The following is a 23508-nucleotide window of genomic DNA, read 5'->3' on the forward strand; positions in this document are numbered from 1 at the left end:
GTTATACACATGCGACATATCTGAACTAGAAAATGATGCTATAGCCACCTTTGCAGATGATACTGCCATTCTAGCAGTAGGTGATACCAGTGAAGAAGCAGCAGAAAAATTACAGTTGTCAATAGATAAAATCCATAAGTGGACAAAAAAATAGAAAATCAAACTAAGCGAGTCTAAATCAATTCACGTTAATTTTACAAACAAAAAAATCCAAAAACATTCCAGTTAGAATAAATTATGCCCAAATACCGCACGCATCTACTGCAAAATACTTGGGTATCACACTTGATGCAAAGCTTCGCTGGAAAGCCCATATCAAAAAGAAAAGGGAGGAACTAGGTATCCGTTACAAGAAAATGTATTGGCTGAGGGAAGAAATTCAGTTTTGTCCACACATAATAAACAACTGATATACAAGCAAATACTGAGACCAGTATGGATGTATGGTTGCCAACTCTGGGGCTGTGCTAATAAAAGTAATATCCAGATCATCCAGAGATTTCAGAATAAAGTACTAAGGAACATCGTTGATGCTCCTTGGTACATCAGAAATGTCGACCTCCACAAGGACCTTGAGATGGAAGATGTAAATAAAATTATCAAGAAGATGGCAGGTAGTCACGAACAACGGCTCCATAAACACGTAAACATCGAGGCCATCCAGCTCCTCGATAATACTGGGTTAGAAAGAAGACTCAAACGAACAAAACCATTTGAATTAGTGTAAAAGCAGAGCGTAGTGCTGTGTTGTGAATTTGCATGTTAGGTATTAGTGCATAGCTGTTAGATAAAATAAGAGGACGCCATAGGGTAAGCTCTTAGAATGCATCCTTTAGTAAATTAAGACAGATAAAAATTGATAATTGGTCAGCGTTGACCAGATTCCAATGGTATAAACACAGTAGGTGTTTAATATAATAAAAAAACAGCTTGGGACTGCAGACAGTCCCTTAAGCAACTGCCAGGGCATATCAAATTAACTTTGCTGTATTGTCACGGTATAAAGGAATTATTAGAAATGGGATTGCTGATAGTTTTGCTAAAGAAGGAGCTAATACTCATTTTATGGCTCCAGAACCATTTTGCACTTTACCAAACACTCGTATAGTCGAGGAAGTCCGAAAATTGAAAAAGAAATTAGTGTAGCCGCCTACTAGAAAAACGTTCCATGCTTAAGACAAGCAAAAAGTTTATTACAACCTCTGCTAGCTATGCAAAATTACTCTTGGAGCTTCCGAAGACTGATGCAGATAAATTCTTACACTTTTAACTTCTCCATTCATTATAAAATGCTTTTTCAAAATGTACAAAGCACGTAGAAACATTTCTGATTCCGACATTTTTGCAACAGAAAGAGTAGAGTAAACAGTGCTTGTCTAGTCCCGATTGCATTTATAAAACTAACTTCGTCTCTTAAAGGGTTTCTTAGTGTTTGTATATTTTTCTCAACTTAATCTTTTCAACATTTCTAAAATCGATTTGAAAAGTTTTATCGCAAAGTTTAGTCTAAATCACAGAGGTCAAATAAATTTTATTTTCTGTAAACTGAGAAATAAACTATCATAAAAGATAATAATCTACTAATGGTATCAATCTGTTATTGAAAAGTATATAATAAAATATTGGGCATACGGGAATAAACTGGAGCACTTTTACATTGCTAAAGTTTTAGAGTTTGAAGACGATACATCATCTTATCCATATTATGAAACAAATTAAATGAAAAAACCAACAAATTGGCTACAGCTGCAGAAGAGAACGGGATTATATATCAAAATAAAAATAAGATGAAACATAGTGGAAGTTTAGTTGATAGCAGGGAAGGAACTGGACAAGGTATACTAACCGCAATAAAATTTAACGGACTAAACAAGATATGGGTGGCAGTTAAAACAAAACTAAAGACATTTCGACAAATCGTCAAAACTGTTCTCTTATACCGATAAGAAACTAGAAAGACATAAAGTACACAGTAAAAAAATTTAAACAATTATTATAAACAAATGTTTTTGAATTATATTCAATATGTTCTGTCAAAATGCAATCAGAAAGATCGACCTAGTGGTTCCTATATGGAGCAGAAGAGTACGGAAATAGAGACAAAAAAAAGATGGTAACTATTATAGGGGCTAAAAATAGATAGGAAAAAGAGACAGCACAATATCCCACCCATACATTACACAGAAGTAGCAAACCTGTCAGTATCCTTTGAACTGCTGTTATAGAAACACAAAAGTGTCCTTTACTCCACGAGAAATGAAAGGATCAAGAAGAAAATACAGTAGAATATCAAAAACCGATATCTATGAAATGCCAGGCCACTGATATAATTAAGAGAACATTAAAATTAAATAGACACAACGCGGGAACACTAAGAGAAAAGTAGAAAGAATTTATAAAGAAGTTTGCATAAACCATCTAATATCATGCACATAAAATATACTCCAAAATTATTTATAATAGATTAAATTATATTAAAGAAGCACATAAAGGCTGATATACTATTGACAATGTTTTAATTATAAAAAAAACTATTTAAAAAAGAAGAGAATTAACATAGAAACGCATATTGTATTTATAGATTTTGAAAAGGCCTTCGACTGGGCCGATAGACACTAACCATTTAAAAGTACGGAAAAACAGGATACCCAATACACCTGATCGAATTGCACCCTGTATATTTAACACCACACTAGAGATTGCACACAGAAACCAATTTAAACTGATAAATTATTAATATGTGGAGCAATTTCTCTCTTGTTATTACGTACTCCGTGAAAACATTTTCAATTAGCACTCTGCTAGGAAAATAAAAAAGTTTCTACAGAAATTAATAAAAAATGATGGTCTAAGTTGGTATGAGTTCGTAAAAAATCGATGGAATACATTCTGATAACTTTGTGCAGGAGGGCAGGCAGCTCAGGTGAATGATCTTTCCACACTTTCGCTAGCGGGGCCGCACGCAAATAACCGAATGTTAGGGTAACTGCAGCATATCGATATAGGGTTTTCGACAATTATAAATTCATCATGCTAATCATATTTTATAAAACATCAAAAATAACAGTAGTAGTTATTCGTTTACAGATACTATCAATTGATGTATACATGAGATCTGTGACATCATCAAGGGCGCTGTGACGTCATTACAATAGAAAAAAATTAAGGTACTAGTACAGATTAGAATGCTAAAAAAAGCATATATTCAAAAAAAATTCTCATCTCCTTTACGAGATACGAACATGAATTTTTTTTAAATATTATATTTTATATTTGAGTTAAACAAAAACATTTTTTTGTTTTTAGTTCTCATGAGTAGCCCATTATCTAGAGGGCGCCTAAATTAACATCTCAAAAAAAGGTGTCCGACGGCGCACACGAGTTCTCAGGATTGGTACATCTTAAACAAAAATTACAACGGATTAACTTAAAAAAAAGCGCCCTTGTCAGACAATCAACCACTTTTAATCGAACATTATTACAATAAAAAAAAGGCAGCCTTTTTAAGAAAAAATTCGATTTTTTTACTAATTCTTGCATATCAAAATTATCTTTTCGAGTTTTTGTTCTAAAATGTGGTTAATTCTCTTTTAATAGCGCTTTCTCTAAGTAATCCCGTTGGAATTTTTAGTTTCAGATTTCAGCCCTCTAGAAAACCCTCTAGCGCCCTCCTTTTAGTTTATGGGAAATAATTTTTTTCTTAATTCAAATATAAAATATTATTTAAAAATCATGTTTGATTCTAATATTTCATGTTCGTATCTAATAAAGAATCTGAGAATTTTATTTTTTGAAAATATGCATTTTTTTTAGCTTACTAATTTGTACTAGTACCTTAAATGGATCAGGATTATTTTCAACAATAATCAATTATATTCAAAATGTGAAATAATTTTATAGAAGGTGTTCAAAATGACCTCCTTCTGCTTCAACACAAGTGTCAAACCGTCTAAGCAGTTCACGTGTATACGCCGCATGTATCATCTCTGGCGTAATCAGGGTATATGCTCGTCAAATTTTAGTTTTTAAATTGTGTACATCTGTAGGTTTTTCGTTATAAACGATTCCTTTTAAATAGCCCCATACAAAAAAAATCTAAGGGTAACAGCACAGGCGATCTTGGAGGCCATCGGACGAGTCCGTTAGTACCAATTCATCTGTTTAGAAATGTGGGATTAAAGTAATTAATTACAATACCGCTGTTATGTGGGGGTGAGCCTTATTGTTGTCATACCATAACTCCTCTTTCGCGTAAAGGAACATTGAGATATCTCTAACCATTCATATTCTTCTATGACATAAATATTCTTTTCTATTCTATTCTAAAAAAATATGGACCTATTAAACACTGATTAAATAACCCACACATTACTTTACACCAACATTAATTCCCCATCTAGTTTGATAGCGAGTTTCCCTTACCCAGTGCGGATTTTTTCACTGACCAATAATGGGAGTTATGGTGATTTACAATAATCCTATTATTATGGAAACGAGCTTCAGTGTCTTGCATTATCACTTGCATTATGGCGATGAATGTTAGTCATCGATACAAATCGGTGGGTCGCAATTCATGAACCAAACACAGTTTAAATGGATGGTAATGGTGTTTTTTTTTAATCCTTTTAAACTATAGTTAAAGACACTCCAGTTTCTGCAGCAACGGACCTTATGGGCACATGTGGATTATTATTAATCGTTATGTATGCTAAAACATTCACCAAGTTTTGTTCGGTCTGTATTGGTTTGACATGATTTCTATGTTTACTGTTCGGAAATGAACCTCGCCGCATCTTCTCCTCAATCATATCAAAACTTACATAAGACGGTGTACTTATTTGCCCAAACATTTTTTCTTTGCTACTTCGTCTATTTTCAGCATTATCAGCACATCGTTCAGAAAGCGCTTTTTGGACTTCTCCCGTATTCTCTGCCCCACAAGTTTTTCAAACTTTCAAATATCGATTTTCGAAACGGGTCTTCGTCTTTCATCTTTATGATATGTCCCACCCATTTCAATCTGTTGAGACTTTTCTTCCAAAATTTTATTTTTTTTTGAAGTGTAATTTTGTATAAAATCGTTTATATTCCATTTCTCTATTCAGGTGTTCGATATCTTTCAGCTGTTCTTCGAAGCATGCTCTTTTTTAACCTGTGTGTTATGCTGTCTTCCCCCTTCGTTTCACTCCGAAACTAATGTCTTGTACATATAATTTGGTTTGAGGATCCGATAATGGTTCCTTTAACTTCACTTGCTCTATCTCTATGTATCTCCTATAGGGGTGTTAACAAGATTTATTGCCAGGGTCCTTATCTGACGCCATGTATTCTTATTCTTGTGATCCTTCCACAATTCGCATCATCTTTATTAGTATTTTGCCATCTTAGTGAGTCTTATGAGTTTTACTGAACTATTTAGGTTCACATTTGATTAGTTTTTCTCTTATTCTGCTGTAATTGTCGAGTTTATTCTGAAGTTGACTTCTTCGAACCGAATCCGTGCTATTACTCGCCTATTTTTGATTTTATATCCTTTTGCATTGTTTATGGCATCATCTTTGTTAGTATGTTCTTAGAGGAGACCGGTACATACCTTTAACTTATCATGAAAGGTAAAATCGAGGGCTGCAGAGGAATAGAAAGGAAGCAGATGTCATGGCTCAATAACATTCGCGATTGAACGGGAATACGCAATGACAAACAAATATTCTGATTAGCTGAAGACCGTTCACAACTCGCCAATGCAATTGCCAACGTTATGGGGACCTAATATGCCACCGAAAGAAGAAGCTTTCTCAAACGTCAGCTAACTTTTCTAGAATAGAAACAGTTAAGATGTCGCAATGTCGCTCTTGGAGTTTTCCAGATATCTTCCTACAATTTTTACTAGTTAGAGAATTATTTAAAATAATTCCCTTGTTTTTAACAATATAAGGTTGCAAAGAATCAAGCAAACTTGTAAAAAATTACCAACAGTACGTTAGATAAACATTGTCTAATAAATTAATGAATTTATCTTCATTTTTAAGAGTTCAGCTGGGATGTTTTCTGGTCCAGTTGCTTTTTTGGTTTTGACTGATTTTATTGCATGAAGAACTTCAGATTTTAAAATTTCAGATCCTTTTTGATTTACATTGCTGTTAAAAGGCGAGATTCTTAATGACTACAACTGCATTATCCCTTACTCTAACTAATAAAGCCACAATTCCAAGATCAATAGTTAAAATATAAACTGATAAGCATATAAAGAAAAATCGATGTTTAGTTTTTGTATTTTATCGCTAGTAAAATTTGTGTAAACGAATAATAATTGATGACCTAGAACTGGAAGGTGTTGACACCTTCATATACTTAGGGTCGCTGCTAACCAAAGATAACAACGTCAGTGAAGAAATCAAAAGAAGAATAGTGCTCGCCAATAAGTGTTATTATGGCTTAAGAAGACAGATGGCCTCAAAAATGCCTAGAAAAATTAAACTGACTGTATACAAAACACTAATAAGACCAGTGCTAACATATGGTTCAGAAACTTGGACACTAACACAGAATGACCAAGAATTGCTCAAACGTTTTGAGCGAAAAATACTAAGACGAATATATGGAGGCATAAAAGAACAAGGTTTGTGGCGCAGGTGTTACAATTTTGAGTTGTATAGAAGATTTGGAAAACCTGACGTTGTAAAATTCATTAAGGTAGCACGCCTCAGATGGATAGGTCATGTAATCAGACGAGAGGAAGATGCCATAGTCAGAAAAGTTTTTGACCGAAGAGGGCCGATCGGACAACGAAGAAGAGGAAGACCGAGACTTAGGTACCAAGACAACCTAGAAAATGATTTAAAGTCTATTGGAATTAGAGCATGGAGAAGAGTTGCCAGAGACAGGGGCGAATGGAGGATTGTTCTGAAGAAGGCTTTGGCTCATAAAGAGCTGTAACGCCACTGATGATGATGATGATAAAATTTGTGTAAGGGAAAGAGCAGATACTTAGTGTTATGACACCAGAAAGCAATAGTTTATTATTTGGTTCCGTGTATGTGTGTGTAAAAATCAAATGCATTGTACTCACCTGTAAACAGGTAACGTTTGCACAGAAGAAAGGCGCAAATTTTCCACCACATCGTTGTCCTTGGCATTCATCACACATTTGGTCATCAAGAACGTACGGTTTTACTTCTACTCTCTTGTCGATATCGCCATGTTGCAGTTGTACAAAACGAGCACTGATTGCTGCTATATAACTTTGTTGATTACTAAAAGCCACTCGTCCAGCGCCTTTGGGATATTTCAACTCGGGATCAGTGTCTATTCCAGCGTAACATACGCCACCATATAGTCTATCCATTATCATTGCTAATTCAACTGAAAATAAAATGTCAGTATTCAATCAGATATGTAAGTAATAAATAACATATAATTAAGCAGGAAATAACGACTGAATGGGAAAATCAAACCTATAATTATATAGCAGAAATAATTAATTATCTTATTGACCGTAGTCTAAATATACACTGAAAATATGTCCACCTTAATCAATGATATTCCTCAACTACAAAAAAATTCTTTAGCTATATAAAGGCTATATCGGTGTTGGTCGGAAACTATGTGGCGGGAGGAAGTGCTAAACTGAGTAGCACTTCACGCGGTACAGACTAAGTGGGGAATTTCTCATCCCCTGAGCTACAGCGAAGTCATTAACAATTGGATATAATACACTGACTCACAGATACACACACACAAACACAAAATCCACATACACACCTACACCATGTCTAATCGAAAAATTATCAGACAGTCGTTCAACAAATGAGATATTTGATACAGTCGTTCAACAATTCTCATACCATGAAAATTGTGCTGAGACTACAGCCTTCTCAATCCCGAGATGTAACACCATTGTGTCGCTAGGAGATGAATTTTACAGGGGGGAAAGTGTTGTCTAAGCCATGCCTCATACTGCTGGCGAACTTTAGAGGATTATAGCTTTGGCACAGGATGAGAGAACTGTCATAACTGATAGAATTTCGTCTCAATTCTTGGAAATTAAAATAAAAATAGATGGCTCAGACGAGTGACTGTTCTGAATATATTAAGGGAACGAGTAGAGAAACGGTCCCGGTTACGGACTCTGTGTCTGCCCCAAATAGGCCTGCCTTCCTAATTTCGAGATGTAACACCATCGTACCGAGAAGATCCATTTTACAGGGGGAAAAGTGTTGCCTAAGCGATGCCTCACATATCGTTGGCACAGGATGGGATCACTGTTATGTCTGACAACATTTCGTCCCAATTCTTGGAAATAAAATGGACGCGGAGATAAAATAAAAAAAATGGCTCAGAAGAGGCACTGTTCTAAATATAGTAAGGGAACACGTAGAGAGACGACTCAGAATCATCACTGCTAGTACTGGGGGAGAATCTGTGAAAGTGACAGCAGTAAAGTGGGCCCTCAAATGTGAGTACTATCGACTTGCTGTGGTATCTGGATCAGCTCTTCACTAAGTTGCATGATTTTGGTTTTACAACCCAAGGCAAGCATGACCAGGCTATATCTAGTCTCATATCTAGTCAGCAAACCGACTGTGATACCTTTCACAAGGAGACGTAAATACAATTTACAGGCTCCAGTTATGAATGTCATCACATTATATTATTCCAATGAAGTAAAATATCTGGGAGTAACCATAGATAAAAAACTCACCTGGAATAGTCATATTGAAAAAATTTTATCCAAAGGCTTGGTGACAAGCTGGACGTACCACAAGATATTTAGAAATACTTGTGGCAGTAACTACCGCCTTAAAACTGCGACAGACAAAAATAATGAAACCTGGAGTTGGTCACCTAAAAATCTTGGAAGAAATTCCATTGGTTTTTAAGGACAGGCCGAGATATGCCATACCAGTCAAATGTTACTTCGAACCACCCTTTGAAGTGGTCATAAAAAATCACCAAATGGGTGTAGAAGTTGAAACAAAATTTAAAGAATGTTCACTCATATAGTATATGGATGGATCTAAGATAGATAAAAGGGCACGAGTGGGAGTTAGTGGGCCTAATTTCGGGTTATATAAATCTCTTGGGAACGTCTTACCTATATTATGCTCTACGAGACACTCGTAGGGCAAAAGTCTTTATTTTATCAGACGGTAAAGCCGCCCTAAAGGCTCTAAAGTCATTTACTTGTGCGTCAAAGTTGGTTTGGGGCTATAAGCAATCCCTCAAAAAGCTGACGGAACGCAACAAAGTAACTTTGATGTGGGTACCAGGTCACAAGGGAATTGCAGGAAATGAGGAAGCTAAAAGCCTTGCAAAACACAGGGCTAATACCCCATTTCAGGTTCCAGAACCTTTCTGTAGACTATCGAAAAGCCACGTCAAAGAGGAACTCCGGATTTGGGAACTTAATTAACTAAGATTACATTGGTCTAACACACCAGGATAAAGGTAAGTAAAAAGGCTCGTAAAAGTGTTGCCTACTGCCAAATGATTAAAAAATATATCAAAATGGTCACTGGCCTTCTCTATTGTCACTACCCTCTGAGATATCAACGAAAAAGAAACTGCAGAACATATACTATGCAACTGCGTAGTTTTGTTCTGCAAACGACCAAAATTTTTAGGATAGGTCAGTTTATCGCCCTCTGATATAGGAAACAAGTCACCTAGGAAGCTAATCAACTTCATCAGAAGTATTGGCATCCTAGAGTTCAAATAGATTAAGATATGCACAAAAGATCTCTATAGGTCTGAGTGCAGTGAGGCTGCATGGCCTTAACGACCTTACATAATCAAATCTAATCTAATGACTTTAAAATACGAACTATGCACTGCAATGTAATGGAGAATACTTAGAACATTTTATTCGTAAATTTAAGACTTTAACGAATTTACCCAGTAAAAAATTGTACCATTTTCATTACCATAAATTAATAGTCATACTATGATAGAGCGAACATACAAGGTTTTGAAAAGTCAAAAAACAAACTGAATTACCTTTGAAACTATTAGGATGAGTGTTTATCCAGGTACGTCAAATAGACTACCACTCACAACCAAAATGATTAAAATAGTTCATGACTTACCAGCCTTAAGGGGTCGTGGTACTCCGCCGACGAATACAGTTTTTCGAGGATCTAAGGGCATGGATGCGTCCAAAACAAAGTCTGCATCTGATAATCTCCATGGTCGAATTTGTACAGGTTTGTCTTTGATTGTGGGTGAGGAAACGCACAAATATAACTTGTCTTCGTCAGTTATACATGCATCTATTAAACTTTGTACAGAATTTTCATCCTGGAAAAAATAGCGTTTTTTACTTTTTTAATAAAATCTTTTTAATTTAAAAATTAGATATATAAATTAAATCACTGTCACTAAATCAGCAGTATTACTGCTGATAATATCAAAATGGTAGATTTTTGAAGGACTCATCCTATTTGTACTTAAACTTTAGTGAACTCGCGGTTCAGCTTGTTTACACTTTTAATAACTACTTGTACAATTGCTTTATTATATTTTATTATATTTTGTAACGTATACAGGTTGCTGCAGGTGGAATCTAGCAACTATATTGAAAAAAGAGAAATTGCTTTAAACGACATAGCGTATAAGGTGTAGGCGATATTATTAAAAAAGATTATAACATTTTTCAGACAACGTACTTGGAGATTACCAAGCAAGGATTTAGAAAAAACAGTGGAACAACTAATCAGATATTTCTGTTAAAAGAAATACAAGTTTGTCATTTGTAGAACAAGATGCCAAACGATCTAGTCGACCAACAATTAGTGATGACAAAAAAATTGACATAATTGCAGAAATGGTAGTAAACCCTACTTCTTCTACAGCCTAAGTTGCGTCAATCTGTGGAATAAGTCAAAAGACTGACACACCGAGTGTTGGCTAAAAATACAAATTAAAAATTGTGCACCAACTTTCAGATGATGACCACCGGAGACTAAAACTCTGTGAAAATATGCCCAATCAAATTAACCAACAGTCAGATTACATAAAAACAATTTGTTTTATTGACGAAAGTACTTTTTCCTTCAATGGAAATGTTACTCACACATTGTGAGGTATTGGAGTGACAGAAATCCTCACGTTTTTCGTGAAAAATATACTCAATTTCCAAGTAAATATTTGGGCAGGTGTTTTGGAAAACCACATAGTTGGGTCTGTTTTTATCAGTGCTAACTTAATCGGTAAAGTGTATCTGAAGATGTTACAAATCGCAATTGAGACGTTAATTTTTAAAATTCTGGAAGATAATCCAGATGAATGCCAACTTGGAAATAACGTTTCAACAGATTGGTCTCCTGCACACAATTATGGTGTAATAAGACGTTACCTAGATAAGGATGTAAGCAATATCGTGGTAGATGGTAGGTTCGATATAATGGCCAGCTCGGTCACCGGTCTTGACACCATTAGATTTTTTTCTGTGGGTATACTTAAAACTACAGTATTGACATTTTGAAACAACGAATTGTTAAAGAGTGTAGAGCAATTACTCAGACACATTTAAACAAGTACGAGAACAGTTTCGCAATAGGATGCATTACTATCAGGAAGAAGATGGGGCACATCTTGAACACTTAATATAAGAACTGGTCCTTAAATCTTTATTAATTAAATGAGAAACTACAATTTTAGTATTTATTTAATTTATTTATCAAAATCAGCTTAAGCCCAAAAAAATAGTATGTTTAAATAGGTATTTTCAATACCTTTCAAACGAGATATCACTTGTCATAAGGCCCCATTTAAAATTATCGGTCACAGTGTCTCTTAAATGTCATCTATGACTATTACGTCACCTGTTATGACTGGTTGAGAAGCCTACGTCCGTTTGTTTCCTAATTTCCTTCCTCCAAATGTTACTATTATAAGCTAGCACTGTATAGATAGAACAACATTTAAACCGAGAGACATTTCTACGTATGCGTCGCATTGCAGTTTGATGATTTATTGTTTTGATCCATTTTTACTACTTTTTATTGATCAAATATCGTCAAAAACTATTTTTAATTGTACCGAAAAATATGTAAAAGGATGGCCTAATTTTTATGTTGTTTAAATTAATTTTATCTACAGATAAGGGCAAGGTCGACAATATGGGAACATGTGCAAAGTAATTTGCTATATTATTATTTAACAAGTTAAAATTTTTAGCGAATATAAAAAATATTTACGGGCTAAGTTTTTTGTGATAAAATCTGTCACAAGCATAATGGAGAAAATAAAAAGTTTTCGAAGGCGCCATTCTGTCTCAGTTTTTATTGAATGTCAATATTATGTATCCCTGTAATGTTTTTGTTGTATTTTTTGTAAATAGGTCTTCGTTGTGTCCTCCACTGCTCTCTGTATTGTTTTGTCGATCCTGTTCCAGCATTTGCTCTGTAACGTCTCTCAACATAAAACTGTCGGTACAGTTCAATTAAGATAAAACTGGAGAGATATCGATGAATCGTATATTTCTGTCAATCTTTTGATTAGTACTTTTTGAAAAGATAAATGCTAATAACATCTTGCTAATCACGTCTGTTTCAAGGAAACAAACCAACTTTTGTAACCACACAACGAAAGGAGATAATTGATAAAACAGTAGCTACGACTAACTTAAAGAAAGTGGTATATATCAGATGTCTTGTTCAAACCATCGACACATCTGTTTTGGAATAACAGGTAATGAACCTGTTAAGGAGACTTATAGTAATTCTCGTAAAACCGACTGGGCAGCATATCAAGCTTGAAATACTGTTTAGGCAGGGTTAAACGGACGATAAGGCATACACAATTTCAAGTGGTTGTCAAAGATCTACTTGCTGAAGAAACATCCTCCTTAACCGTGAATTACCAGTCGGACCACCCTGATTGGGACGCAACGTCGACACGTCCTTCACCCAAGCACAATTCTCACGCATTCTCGTACTTTCTCACTACGACTGAATCCTTCTCTCCCTCTGTTCCTCCCTGTTCATGTTCGATCTCACCCCTTCTCATTGTGCCTTATCTTCTTGCTTACTTCTGGGTACACTACCTCCCTTCGGATCGAATTTCTGCTTGTTCCTTTCTCTCCAACGTTCTCTGCACATATCTCTGAAATGCTCTTCACCGATCTGACGACCTAAGCATTTCCTCCACCAGTTCCGTGACTGATTGCACCCTACTTCCTAGTTCTCTCTAAAGCAGGCTCCTCTCGTCTATCCATCTATCGCATACCAATAGAGTGTGTGAGGCAGTATCCGATATTTCACAGTACAGGCATTTGTCATTTTCTGCCTTTTCAAATCTGTAAAGGTATGCCCTGAAGCAACCATGTCATGTGAGCATCTGCGTCAGGAAGTAATCGAAACGCCGATGCTCACAGTCCATCCATATTCTCAGATTAGGAATCAGCGACTTCGTCCACTGTGCCACCCTTTTCACCTCGTCCCATTCCTCTTGCCACACCATAATGGACCTCTCCCTTTTTTTCTTTTTTTTTAAACGTTCTTTTGTCATGTCTTTATTTTTTCTCTCGTATATTCTTCCTTTTTCCTTCACTAGCACGTGCATCGGAATACACCCTGTGATAACTGCCAGCGCCTTGGCAGAGACTGTTCTGGATGTACATGCCACCCTCAACAAGCTCTTCCTATCTGCTCGAGTGAGCTGCTTCCTGTACGCTTTTGTTAAAACTGCAATGCCCCAGATAGGCGCACGGTAGAGGACGATCGATATTACAACAGAATGAAGGGATTCTCCCTCTCCGTATTGTTCTCTCACAACCCCTTCAGATGTCAAGTTCCACAGCCTGAGTCCTAGGACCGATCCCTGTGGCACTCCAGCCGTCACGTCAACCACCACTCGTTTTTCTACCAAATTTTTCTCTCTGACAGATAGTCCGAGACCAAATTCATCAAATACCTCGGACACTTTCTCTCTCGTAAAGCCTTCGTTACATCTTTCCATTTTATAGTGCTGAAAGCATTCCAGACGTCAAACAACAGTATGGAGTTCATCTATGGTAAAAGGAACAGCTCGCTCAGCTTCGGCATCCCACTTTACTCCATGCCAATGGTCGGGTGTAAACATTTATCGGGTAACCTCAAGCTTCCTTTCCAGTGGCATCTCATACAGAGGATACAGCTTGAACTCGTTCATTGCGATTTTGTACCCCTGACCCCAAACGTCCTCATCCAAATTCTCACACAGTTCTCTCCAGTGCCTCTTCTTCTCAGATCGGATTTTCCGGTTCAGTTCCTTCTTTTTCGCATTGTATACTATATCCATTCTGCTAACTTCGGTTACTTCTCCTCTTCCTCTTATTGGCGATCTCTTTGCACCACCAATAAGGCATTTTCTACCCTGTTCATGCAATTACTCATAGTTTTTCTTATTATTGGTTCGAGTCCTTCTGACGATGGCGGTTGGCATCTTCTCATCATCCATTTAGAGTACTCATCAAACGCTATCCAGTCCGTTCTATCTCCACTTCTACATCCTGTTTGGTTTGCTGATGACTCCACGTTTGTAGTCCCTACTCTGACCATCGAAAAGCCAATGTAGCGGTGTTCTGTAGCAATGTCATCTAAAAACCCTCAGATCAGTATCCCTTCACTCTTAAAGAAGTCAGATGAATACGGCAACTGCATATATGACAGCAAACTGGACTGACCATAACTTATGGTTCTAGCCATGGATCATGATAAAGTAAATAATAATAAACTTATTTGAGCCACATAAATCACCGGCACCGGAGGACGAATTATAAAAGGAAAAAATAATAGGCTGAACTCACTATTCTGGTTAAAAACTATACCTAAACAGGAAAAGATACAGCTGCATAGTATTTTTAAAAGCGTACTTTATGGATGTGAAACCTTACATCTCACTAAGAGAACGGAACAAAAACTCCTAGTTCTGGAAATGGATTTTTGTCGCTGATTAGCAGGTTTATCCAGAATGATGCAAGTAACAAGTGAAAAAATTAGACAAATTATGGATAGAACAGCCACCATCATAGAAGAAATACAGCAAAAATAGTTTATTTTGTACGGACATGTTGAGAGAATGACAGTCCATCGCCTACCGAAGTTAATATTGGATTGGCATCCACCTGAACGAAAATAAAAAAAACGGGGAAGATCGAAAACAACATAGCTTGATTGAGTTAAAAAGGTAATGTCAGAGAGAGACCTATGACCAGAAGATTGGGCTGACAGACGTGAATGGAGGCTAGGAACTGGAAGGAGCGGGACGCTATAAACCGGACATTATATATAAACTGACAAGACAGTCTTTTCTGTGTTTTATCTCGCTTTTGTAAATAAATTTACCATAATGTAGGTAAGTTTTTGTGCTCTTGTCATTCAGTTTATCTCAGTTATCATACTAGTGCCTGGAAAAATGCCTTAATTCAGCCAAAATATCCCTTATTTCAAACAGCCAAGCTGCATTGAAGACTATGAATTTACTAGCATATGAGGCTGTAACATCTGGAACTACCAACACTCTGGAAAAGTGTACACAATTTTTTATACTAGTAAAGTATTTGCATAATTCTTTTATCGTTAACTTTTGACAGTAATATTTAAATTTTGCTGATAGGCATAAATTATTTTTTCTGAATATTCTAATATCCGAAATATCACAAGTTCTTTTATTGATTGCCTTTTATTAATGCTTCAGCTTTTAAAATTAAAATATTCGATTCTGTTTTCCATTCTCGATCATTTTTAAAGTAGAATTTGTAGACCGTAGACCTTAAATTTCTTTTAGCCATTTTGGCCCTAAGGGTACGAAATTCGATAAAGAGACTCATTGGCACGTTTCCATAAAAACCCATAAAAACTTTTTAATCCATTAATGAGAAATTAGAACAGCTGTATACAAATTTCCTTAGATGCACCCTTCGCTGTCTCCCTGACGATCAATAAGTAGCTTCCACAACTTAAATGGACTATACGCAACCCGGAAAACACCTAGTTAGTCACGTGGAGTGGCAAAGCATTTCACATTTTTGACATTGATTTTAGATTCTGTCAGATTCTGGTCATTAAAATATCGTAGGGAGTAATCGTTTTATGTCTCGTTGAGAGCTCAAAGAGGACAGAAAAATATGGAGAATAAATTGAAAAAATATTGAAAAATAAGCAATATAGGTATATATGGATGTTTCTTTGCTATTTGGAAATTTTCTATACAAAACTGTCCCTAAGCAAATTTTATTAAATGTTGAGACTTTTTGTTAATAATATGAAGGGAAATAGTAAATTAATTATATATCTTTAAAAAACACTCAAATTGCCCTCTTGGTTTTTGAGTTATGGACAATTTTATGCAAACCTGTGATAGGAGACTGTTGTAGCCATCCAATGGAATGTTTTTATAGACAAAAACAAGTATTTTTTTTAAGTTTAATTTGACTGTATTTTTAAGACTCTAATTTTATGGCACTAAAGTCAGTCATAATAAAATATAAAAAACAAAAAAAACATTACTACTGCTAATTAATTATCAAAACCGATATTTTAGGTTGACATTTGACATAATACTTGGTACTAATAATTGGTACTTTTGAAATAACTAAAGAATATTAATTAGATACCTTACAAAAAATCAGTGTTAAGATTGTACTTCAGGTAAAAGCTTAATTAGCTATTTCTCAAAAACCGGTACATATATACAAAAATAATAAAATTATCTTCTTCCCTGACATCAAACATCAGAAATCCGTTGTGGAGCTAAGCGGACAACCCCTATTTTGTTTAGTGCTGCTACTGCGTCTGCTAGTGAACCCCATGTCTTAGCCCTGGCAAGTTTTTTTTTACTATTTTCAGAGTTTTATTCACGAAAGATTGTTTAAAATAATCGATTATCTAGTATGTGGTCACAGCTGTTTCTTTAATCTGATATGTTTAAATAATTTTATTTTATTAAGTATTCATGTGGTAGTGGTGGTCGGAAAAATTAATATCGAAGACTCAGTACTAAGATTAGATAACAAAATCCTCTAAAGGGTGGAACACTTTAGATATCTGGGTAGCTGGATTGACTGCAGGGTTGAAAGTGACGAGGAAATTTCGACCAGAATAAAACTCGCACGGAAAAGCTTTATTAACTGGCGTTCTGTATTATGCAGTAGAAGTCTGTCGTTGACCACACGTCTAAGAGTATTGAAGTGCTACGTCTGGTCCACTTTGTTCTATGGATGTGAAACCTGGACAACAAAAATAAAAAATCTTAACAAATTAGAAGCGTTTGAGTTATGGTGTTACCGTCGCATGCTCAGAATCCCGTGGACAGCACACATATCTAACGAACGCGTGCTAGAGACCGTGCACAAAGAGCGAGAATTGATCAACATCATCAAAATGAGAAAGGTTCAATACTTCGGTCATATAATGAGAGGACCTAAATATCGCTTACTCCGGTTAATCATTCAGGGCAAAATCGAAGGAAAACGTTAGGTCGGAAGAAAACAACTGTCCTGGCTGCGTAACATTAGACAATGGACAGGTCGAACGGTCGAGGAACTGTTTCATCTAGCTGCCGACCGAGAATCATTTCATCAGCTTGTCAATATGACGATAGCCAACGCTTGAATACAAGCACGACACACAAAGAAGAAGAAGAAGTATTCATGTAAAAATAAGTCCAGTCCCGTATGCTATGAAACAGAAGGGAATTGTTGGCCAGGGAACTGTTATTTTTACATGAATACTTAATAAAACACAATTATTTAAACATATCAAACTAAAGAAACAGCTGTGGCTATATACTAGATAATCAATTATTTTAAACAAATTGTCGTTATTAAAACTCTTAAAATAGTAAAAAAGCTTAGCAGGAGACTTTTTTTACTAACGGCTGAGACCCGGGGTTCACCAGTAGACGCAGTAGAAGCACTAAACAAAATAGAAATAGAACTTCACACCGATTGCGTTCCGTTTCACGATCTGAATGTCCCGCATCAAAACAAAATTTTACTCAGTGCGGTTTTCAAATTTTAACAGGGGATTGTTTGAATAATTTAAGGACAGCATTTGCACACACATATTTTGATTAAAATTTTATTTAAAAAATATAACAGTGATGTCTAAAGATGCTTCCAGAGATAGCAGAAGAACAATGCGGAGAGAACACAACATACCAATGTTGCCCTGTTTCGTAGATTACACAAAGGCTTTCGATTGAGTAAAATGAGATCTCCTCTGGAGTATAATGGAAAATATGGGAGTACCTAACCACCTAGTTAACTTAATAAGAAATCTGTATAATAAAAACATCAAAGTTAAAATACACGGAATATATTCAGATGCGTTCAAAATAAAGAAAGGAGCTCGACAGGGCTTCTGAATATATAATGAGAAAAGTACAAGGCGAATGGGATGGAGAAATCACTATAGGAGGCAGAACAATCAGTAACCTGCGATACACAGATGACACACTCATACTAGCAGCGAGTGAAGTCAAAATAATTACCAGATATTACCAGATTACAACACCAGAAAACAAAAATAATAATCGTAGACAGAGCAAATGATAATCTATCCCACATACACCAAGTGGCGAATTTCGAAGTGGTAGAAAATTTGTATACTTGGACTCACTGATACCTAACAATGGCGATTGCTTCTCAGAAATCAAGCGTAGACTAGCAATGGCCCGAACCATAATAGCTAAATTAAATGCAATATGGAAAAACCGAACAATAACAACGAATACTAAGCTCAGGTTGGTTAATGCCCTTATTTTTCCCATTGCTACATACGCAGCAGATAAAATCGTGGTTGAGCTTCGTCGGAAATCCGACGGTCTAGTAGGGTAGTTGAGGAAATTACAAAACGCCTTGAAGAAATGAAATACTGTAACGTTGTATTCCTTGATATCTCCCAATATTTCGATGGAGTATGGCATCTAGATTGCTCTTCAAATTAAAAAACATAGGATACCATAGTTAAATCTTTCGCAGCTGATATGTAGCTATATTATCATTGTATTATCGTCTAACAAAAACCCTGTAAATGCATCTGATTATCTCTAAACTTTAGTTTCCAGTTAGTTGCCAATCTTTCTGGCACCAGTAGAAGTAATCTCGTAGTCGTTTTAAAAATCTTTCCTAGTCGAATCTCTTTGGCTTCCGTAAATAGCGTCTTTGTTTCATTGCGGATAATTTTTAATTTGTTATTTTGTCGTTTTTCCTGCGAAATTCCAATATTATAATTATTACTGTATTCCTCATATATATCAGAGGGTACACATTCTTATCTTATGACTAATCTTAGACTACAATATTTAAATCGGGTATTGATGATCTTTGCTTTTATCGTAATTATATCATAATCATTGCATTAAATAAAGATATGAAAATATTACATTTTCTACTAAAGACAACTACAAAGAATTCTTACCTGAAATAACAGAAAAGCATAACCTTTTGGCGGAAAATACGATTTGCTCTCTGCTTTGTGGGGCCAGTCCACAACCAAGGGTCCGAATCTCCTGAAGCTGACAGTAATTTCGTCTTCATCAATATCCGGGGGAAGTCCTCCGACGAAAACCTTCCTAGAAAATCGTTCGCCGCCCTCGGAGCCCTGCGAGTGAGGCGAAGACCTTGAAGGTGAGCTCAAAGGTTGAGTTCCTAAAGTGTTGTCTACTAAATGACTAGGTTCTTCTAGGAGGACAGGACCAGCTTGATCCTCCAAGTTTGGAAAATAGTGTGATTTTCCTGGAACAAAACAGATCATATATAGTTTAGAAAATCAACTAGTAATTTTTTTCTTTAAAATTGATGTGGTTTATATTGCTAAATATTTTTAAGGGTATCACATTATTCATAATTACTCGTTTTACTTTATTCATAATAAAAAATCACCCGTTTTTTAAATAATATTGAAACCCATCACCTATTCGTTGATTTTTATCAATTTTGCCATCCGCTAGTGCATTGATTTATGATCACCCAAATTAAGCATTATATGATTTCTAGTTCTTTTTTTATTGCATGTCGAATGGGGTTTCCTATATTATATTTGCTTTAATCCCAGTAAGGCATTTAGTGAATCTATAGTCTTTAATTAAGCGTTTTCTATCTTTAAATTTAAATGAAACAACATGTATAACAATCGTTCAAATATTCGCTGCGGCTTTGCTGAGTGGCGTGCATCCGAAAAGTCCAATTTTCCATAACTCTGGCGTATAAATTAGGCTGAATTTGACCGATGGCATGAGTTATATTGGCTTTTAAACCCGCTGTGGTTTATGATTTATTCAAATAGACCTGCGACTGAAGAAAATGCCACCAAAAACAGTTTGCCGGGTATCCCTCGATCTCAATGACCAGTTCACACCATCTCATGAGATGACCATGCCCTCAAATCGCTCGTGCAGAATGTCAATTCAGGCCACAAAAAGTTGGTAATCATCGACCTATAGCACTCGCCGTTGAAGGTCTTCATTCATTTATCCAAAAATTGGCCTTATTGCTGAATATTTATTTTCGATGAAAGTCTCTAGAGCGAATACACGTCATTATCTATGGTCATTTACATTCAGTTCCTAGGCCAGTGAATTTTGTACTGATACATGCCCAAATCACGACGCAAAATTTGTCAACTTGTGTTCTGTAAAAGGCCGAGTTCTTGTGAGTGACGTGAAATCGACTGCCTCAGAGTGAAATCCACGCAGTAGGACGATTATGGCGAATGTAAAATGGGCGCAACGTACTCTATTTTACCTGGACAAAAGACCCATTTTTGATTTAGCGTTTTATCAAATATTTGTATTATCATTTTAACAAATTTTATCATTTTCGCTTGTTGTTGTGGTGATTTGAAAAAATAGATTGAATAAATGACAGGTAATTGGACAGATGCAGTTTCAACAATATGGTCGCTACCAACTACTGTCAAAGTTCGGAAATGCCTATTGGAAGACCCTATATAAGGCACACTTTTTCGTTCAAGTGTTTTGAAGAAAGTTAGGTTCCCAAAATAGCTGTGATCTCGCCAGTGAGTATACTACAATTTATAGCTATGTCTACACTATTAGAATCTTCGTTATAATAGTAGGCAGCAGCATGTCCATTTGGAGTTTCAAAGGCATCGGTAAAAATTTGTAAATAATTCGGGTAATGGGATATAATATCTGCAAATATATGTTAAATTATCGTGAAGTGTGCATTATAGTTGATTTGGAATACTTATTATACTTTACGTATAATTATTATTGAATACTTTACGTATACCTATTTAGAAGAAATTCAATTTAAACTACGACAAAAAAAAAGAAGCTCTTTTATGTTACTAACTATTTCTCTTCGTACTTTTAACAGTGGGTAAAGAATAACTAAAGATAATGCTCAACAACTAGATGTAAAAGCCAGAAAGGTTAATTAAAAAAGAAAAAATTCACTTACGACAAAACAACAGTAAAAACAAATTAAAATGAGTTAACAATTCTAGTCAAACTATTTTTCTAAGTGTATATTATTTTGAATGCAATGAATCGAACGGTCCTTGAAAGTTATCAAATGGGATAACGCTCTAAGCCTTTACACTATAATTGGATTTAAAGGAGAAAACGTAGAAAATCCTGCGATTTTCTTAAAACGCAATTAAAAGGAAGTTTTAACTGAAAGCTGAAATTAAAGTTCTCGATGATATTGTAAAAATGTTAGTGGTATTTTTGATTGGCTAGAATTAGAGTTTGTTTAAACAGCGCTGAAGTGCTCAATGTTCTCTCCACACTAACCTTCACTCAAACCACGTCACCATCGACGGTATAAATGAACCGTCCTCTGTTCCCAGTAGCAGTAATGAATTGGTTAGTTATCAGTGTAGTAGTGAGTGGGGCTAGGGGGACTGAGACCTCGAAAGCCCTGAAGAAGACATCAAAGAGGATGTTGAAAGCTCGACGCAATGATAATCAACGCGGTTCAACCCGGAAGACTGTTGAGTTTAATATTAATTCTTGTAATAGTATTACTCTTAGCTCTAGGTTTAATATATATATATATATATATATATATATATATATATATATATATACTGGGTTTGTCGGTCTGTTATAAATAGAAAACTTAATTATCGCTTAAAAAACGTTTCGGCAATTTGCCATTTTCAATAAGCACTTCAATTATTTAATTTTTGATAGTTTAACATGGAATGAAAACGTGGTATCTGTCCCTACATACATCTGCCAGCTACTTCAAAATACGAGTAGTATATATATATATATATATATATATATATATATATATATATATATATATATATATATACTGGGTTTGTCGGTCTGTTATAAATAGAAAACTTAATTATCGCTTAAAAAACGTTTCGGCAATTTGCCATTTTCAATAAGCACTTCAATTATTTAATTTTTGATAGTTTAACATGGAATGAAAACGTGGTATCTGTCCCTAAATACATCTGCCAGCTACTTCAAAATACGAGTAGTTCAGAGTCGTATTTTAAGTATCTGCTGCATTTAAAAAACACCTCAATTGATTAAATTATGATACATATTGGAAAGATCTTTGATATTAGTCTTATTATTGGAAGAATTTTGATCTTTTTTGTGTGAATCATCTCCAATATATATCTTTTGTTGTAGCCTTGTTTTTTTTACATTTTCAAAATCAAAAAGTAGCTATTTTTTAGAGAATGCTTGGCTAAGGCTGTAGTGTTTAATTTGTTGGTTTGTACACTATGTTTGTGTGCAACAAGCCTTCTATGTAGATATTAGTGTGTTTGCTCAATATATGTTGAATTGCAGTCTTTACAATTTATTTTATAAATAAAATCCAACTGATTGTCTTTATTAACATTTGATTTAAATTTTGAAAAATATTTTCCGGATGTTTTTGACGATTAATGTCCAACATTGATATCATATTTTGTCAATATTTGTTTAGAGAATCCATTAATGTATGATAAGGATGTATAGTGTTTGCTTGATTTAGTGACATTACTATTATTATTGCTAGGTAGGGTTTGTTTTGGATTGGTATCGGAATTAGATTGATTACTGATAATGCAACTTTTAATCAGATGGTTGCAAAATTCTGGTGTATAATTATTTTTTTCTAAGATATCTTTAACTTTTTTCAGATTTTTGAAATGGTATTGTGGGTATACAGATAGCTTAATGGCTCTGTCAGTAAGACTGTATGTTAAATAATTTGCTGCGCTTATGATTGGTCCTGTGCGTAGAGTGTGGAGTTTGTTTTGATACGGTAGAAAGTCTTTGGGTAGTATCTCTTGTATGCATGTATGTATATCTGTCCGATGTACGATTTGTCGCAGTCTTCAAAAGGTATCTTATATATTCCTCGATTTTCCAATACAATTTGTTTTTGCGGATGATAATATGGTTGAGATTTTCTTGTCGGTGTTAAATATAAATATAGTCTTTTTTAATTTTTTCCTTTGTTTGTTTTCCTTTGTGAACTCTGCTGATTCTATCGGTCGTGCCCTTTATGAGAAGATATGATCGTTTTATAAATTGGTTTTTCCT

At 35.2% G+C, this 23508-nt stretch overlaps 1 protein-coding gene across 1 annotated transcript in view; it reads right to left on the reverse strand.

Annotated features, from left to right (window-relative positions):
* The window catches only part of orb2 (cytoplasmic polyadenylation element-binding protein orb2), a 316079-nt gene that overhangs the window by 24813 nt on the left and 267758 nt on the right, over positions 1 to 23508 (reverse strand). Inside the window, exons 4-6 of the mRNA XM_072546756.1 lie at positions 19404 to 19720; positions 10086 to 10296; positions 7070 to 7362 (exon numbers count right to left, since the gene is read on the reverse strand). Of these exons, the coding sequence (XP_072402857.1) occupies positions 7070 to 7362; positions 10086 to 10296; positions 19404 to 19720 (821 nt within the window). The remainder of the gene's footprint in view (positions 1 to 7069; positions 7363 to 10085; positions 10297 to 19403; positions 19721 to 23508) is intronic.

This window comes from Diabrotica undecimpunctata, chromosome 10 (assembly GCF_040954645.1).
Source record: "Diabrotica undecimpunctata isolate CICGRU chromosome 10, icDiaUnde3, whole genome shotgun sequence".
Lineage (NCBI taxonomy): Eukaryota > Metazoa > Arthropoda > Insecta > Coleoptera > Chrysomelidae > Diabrotica > Diabrotica undecimpunctata.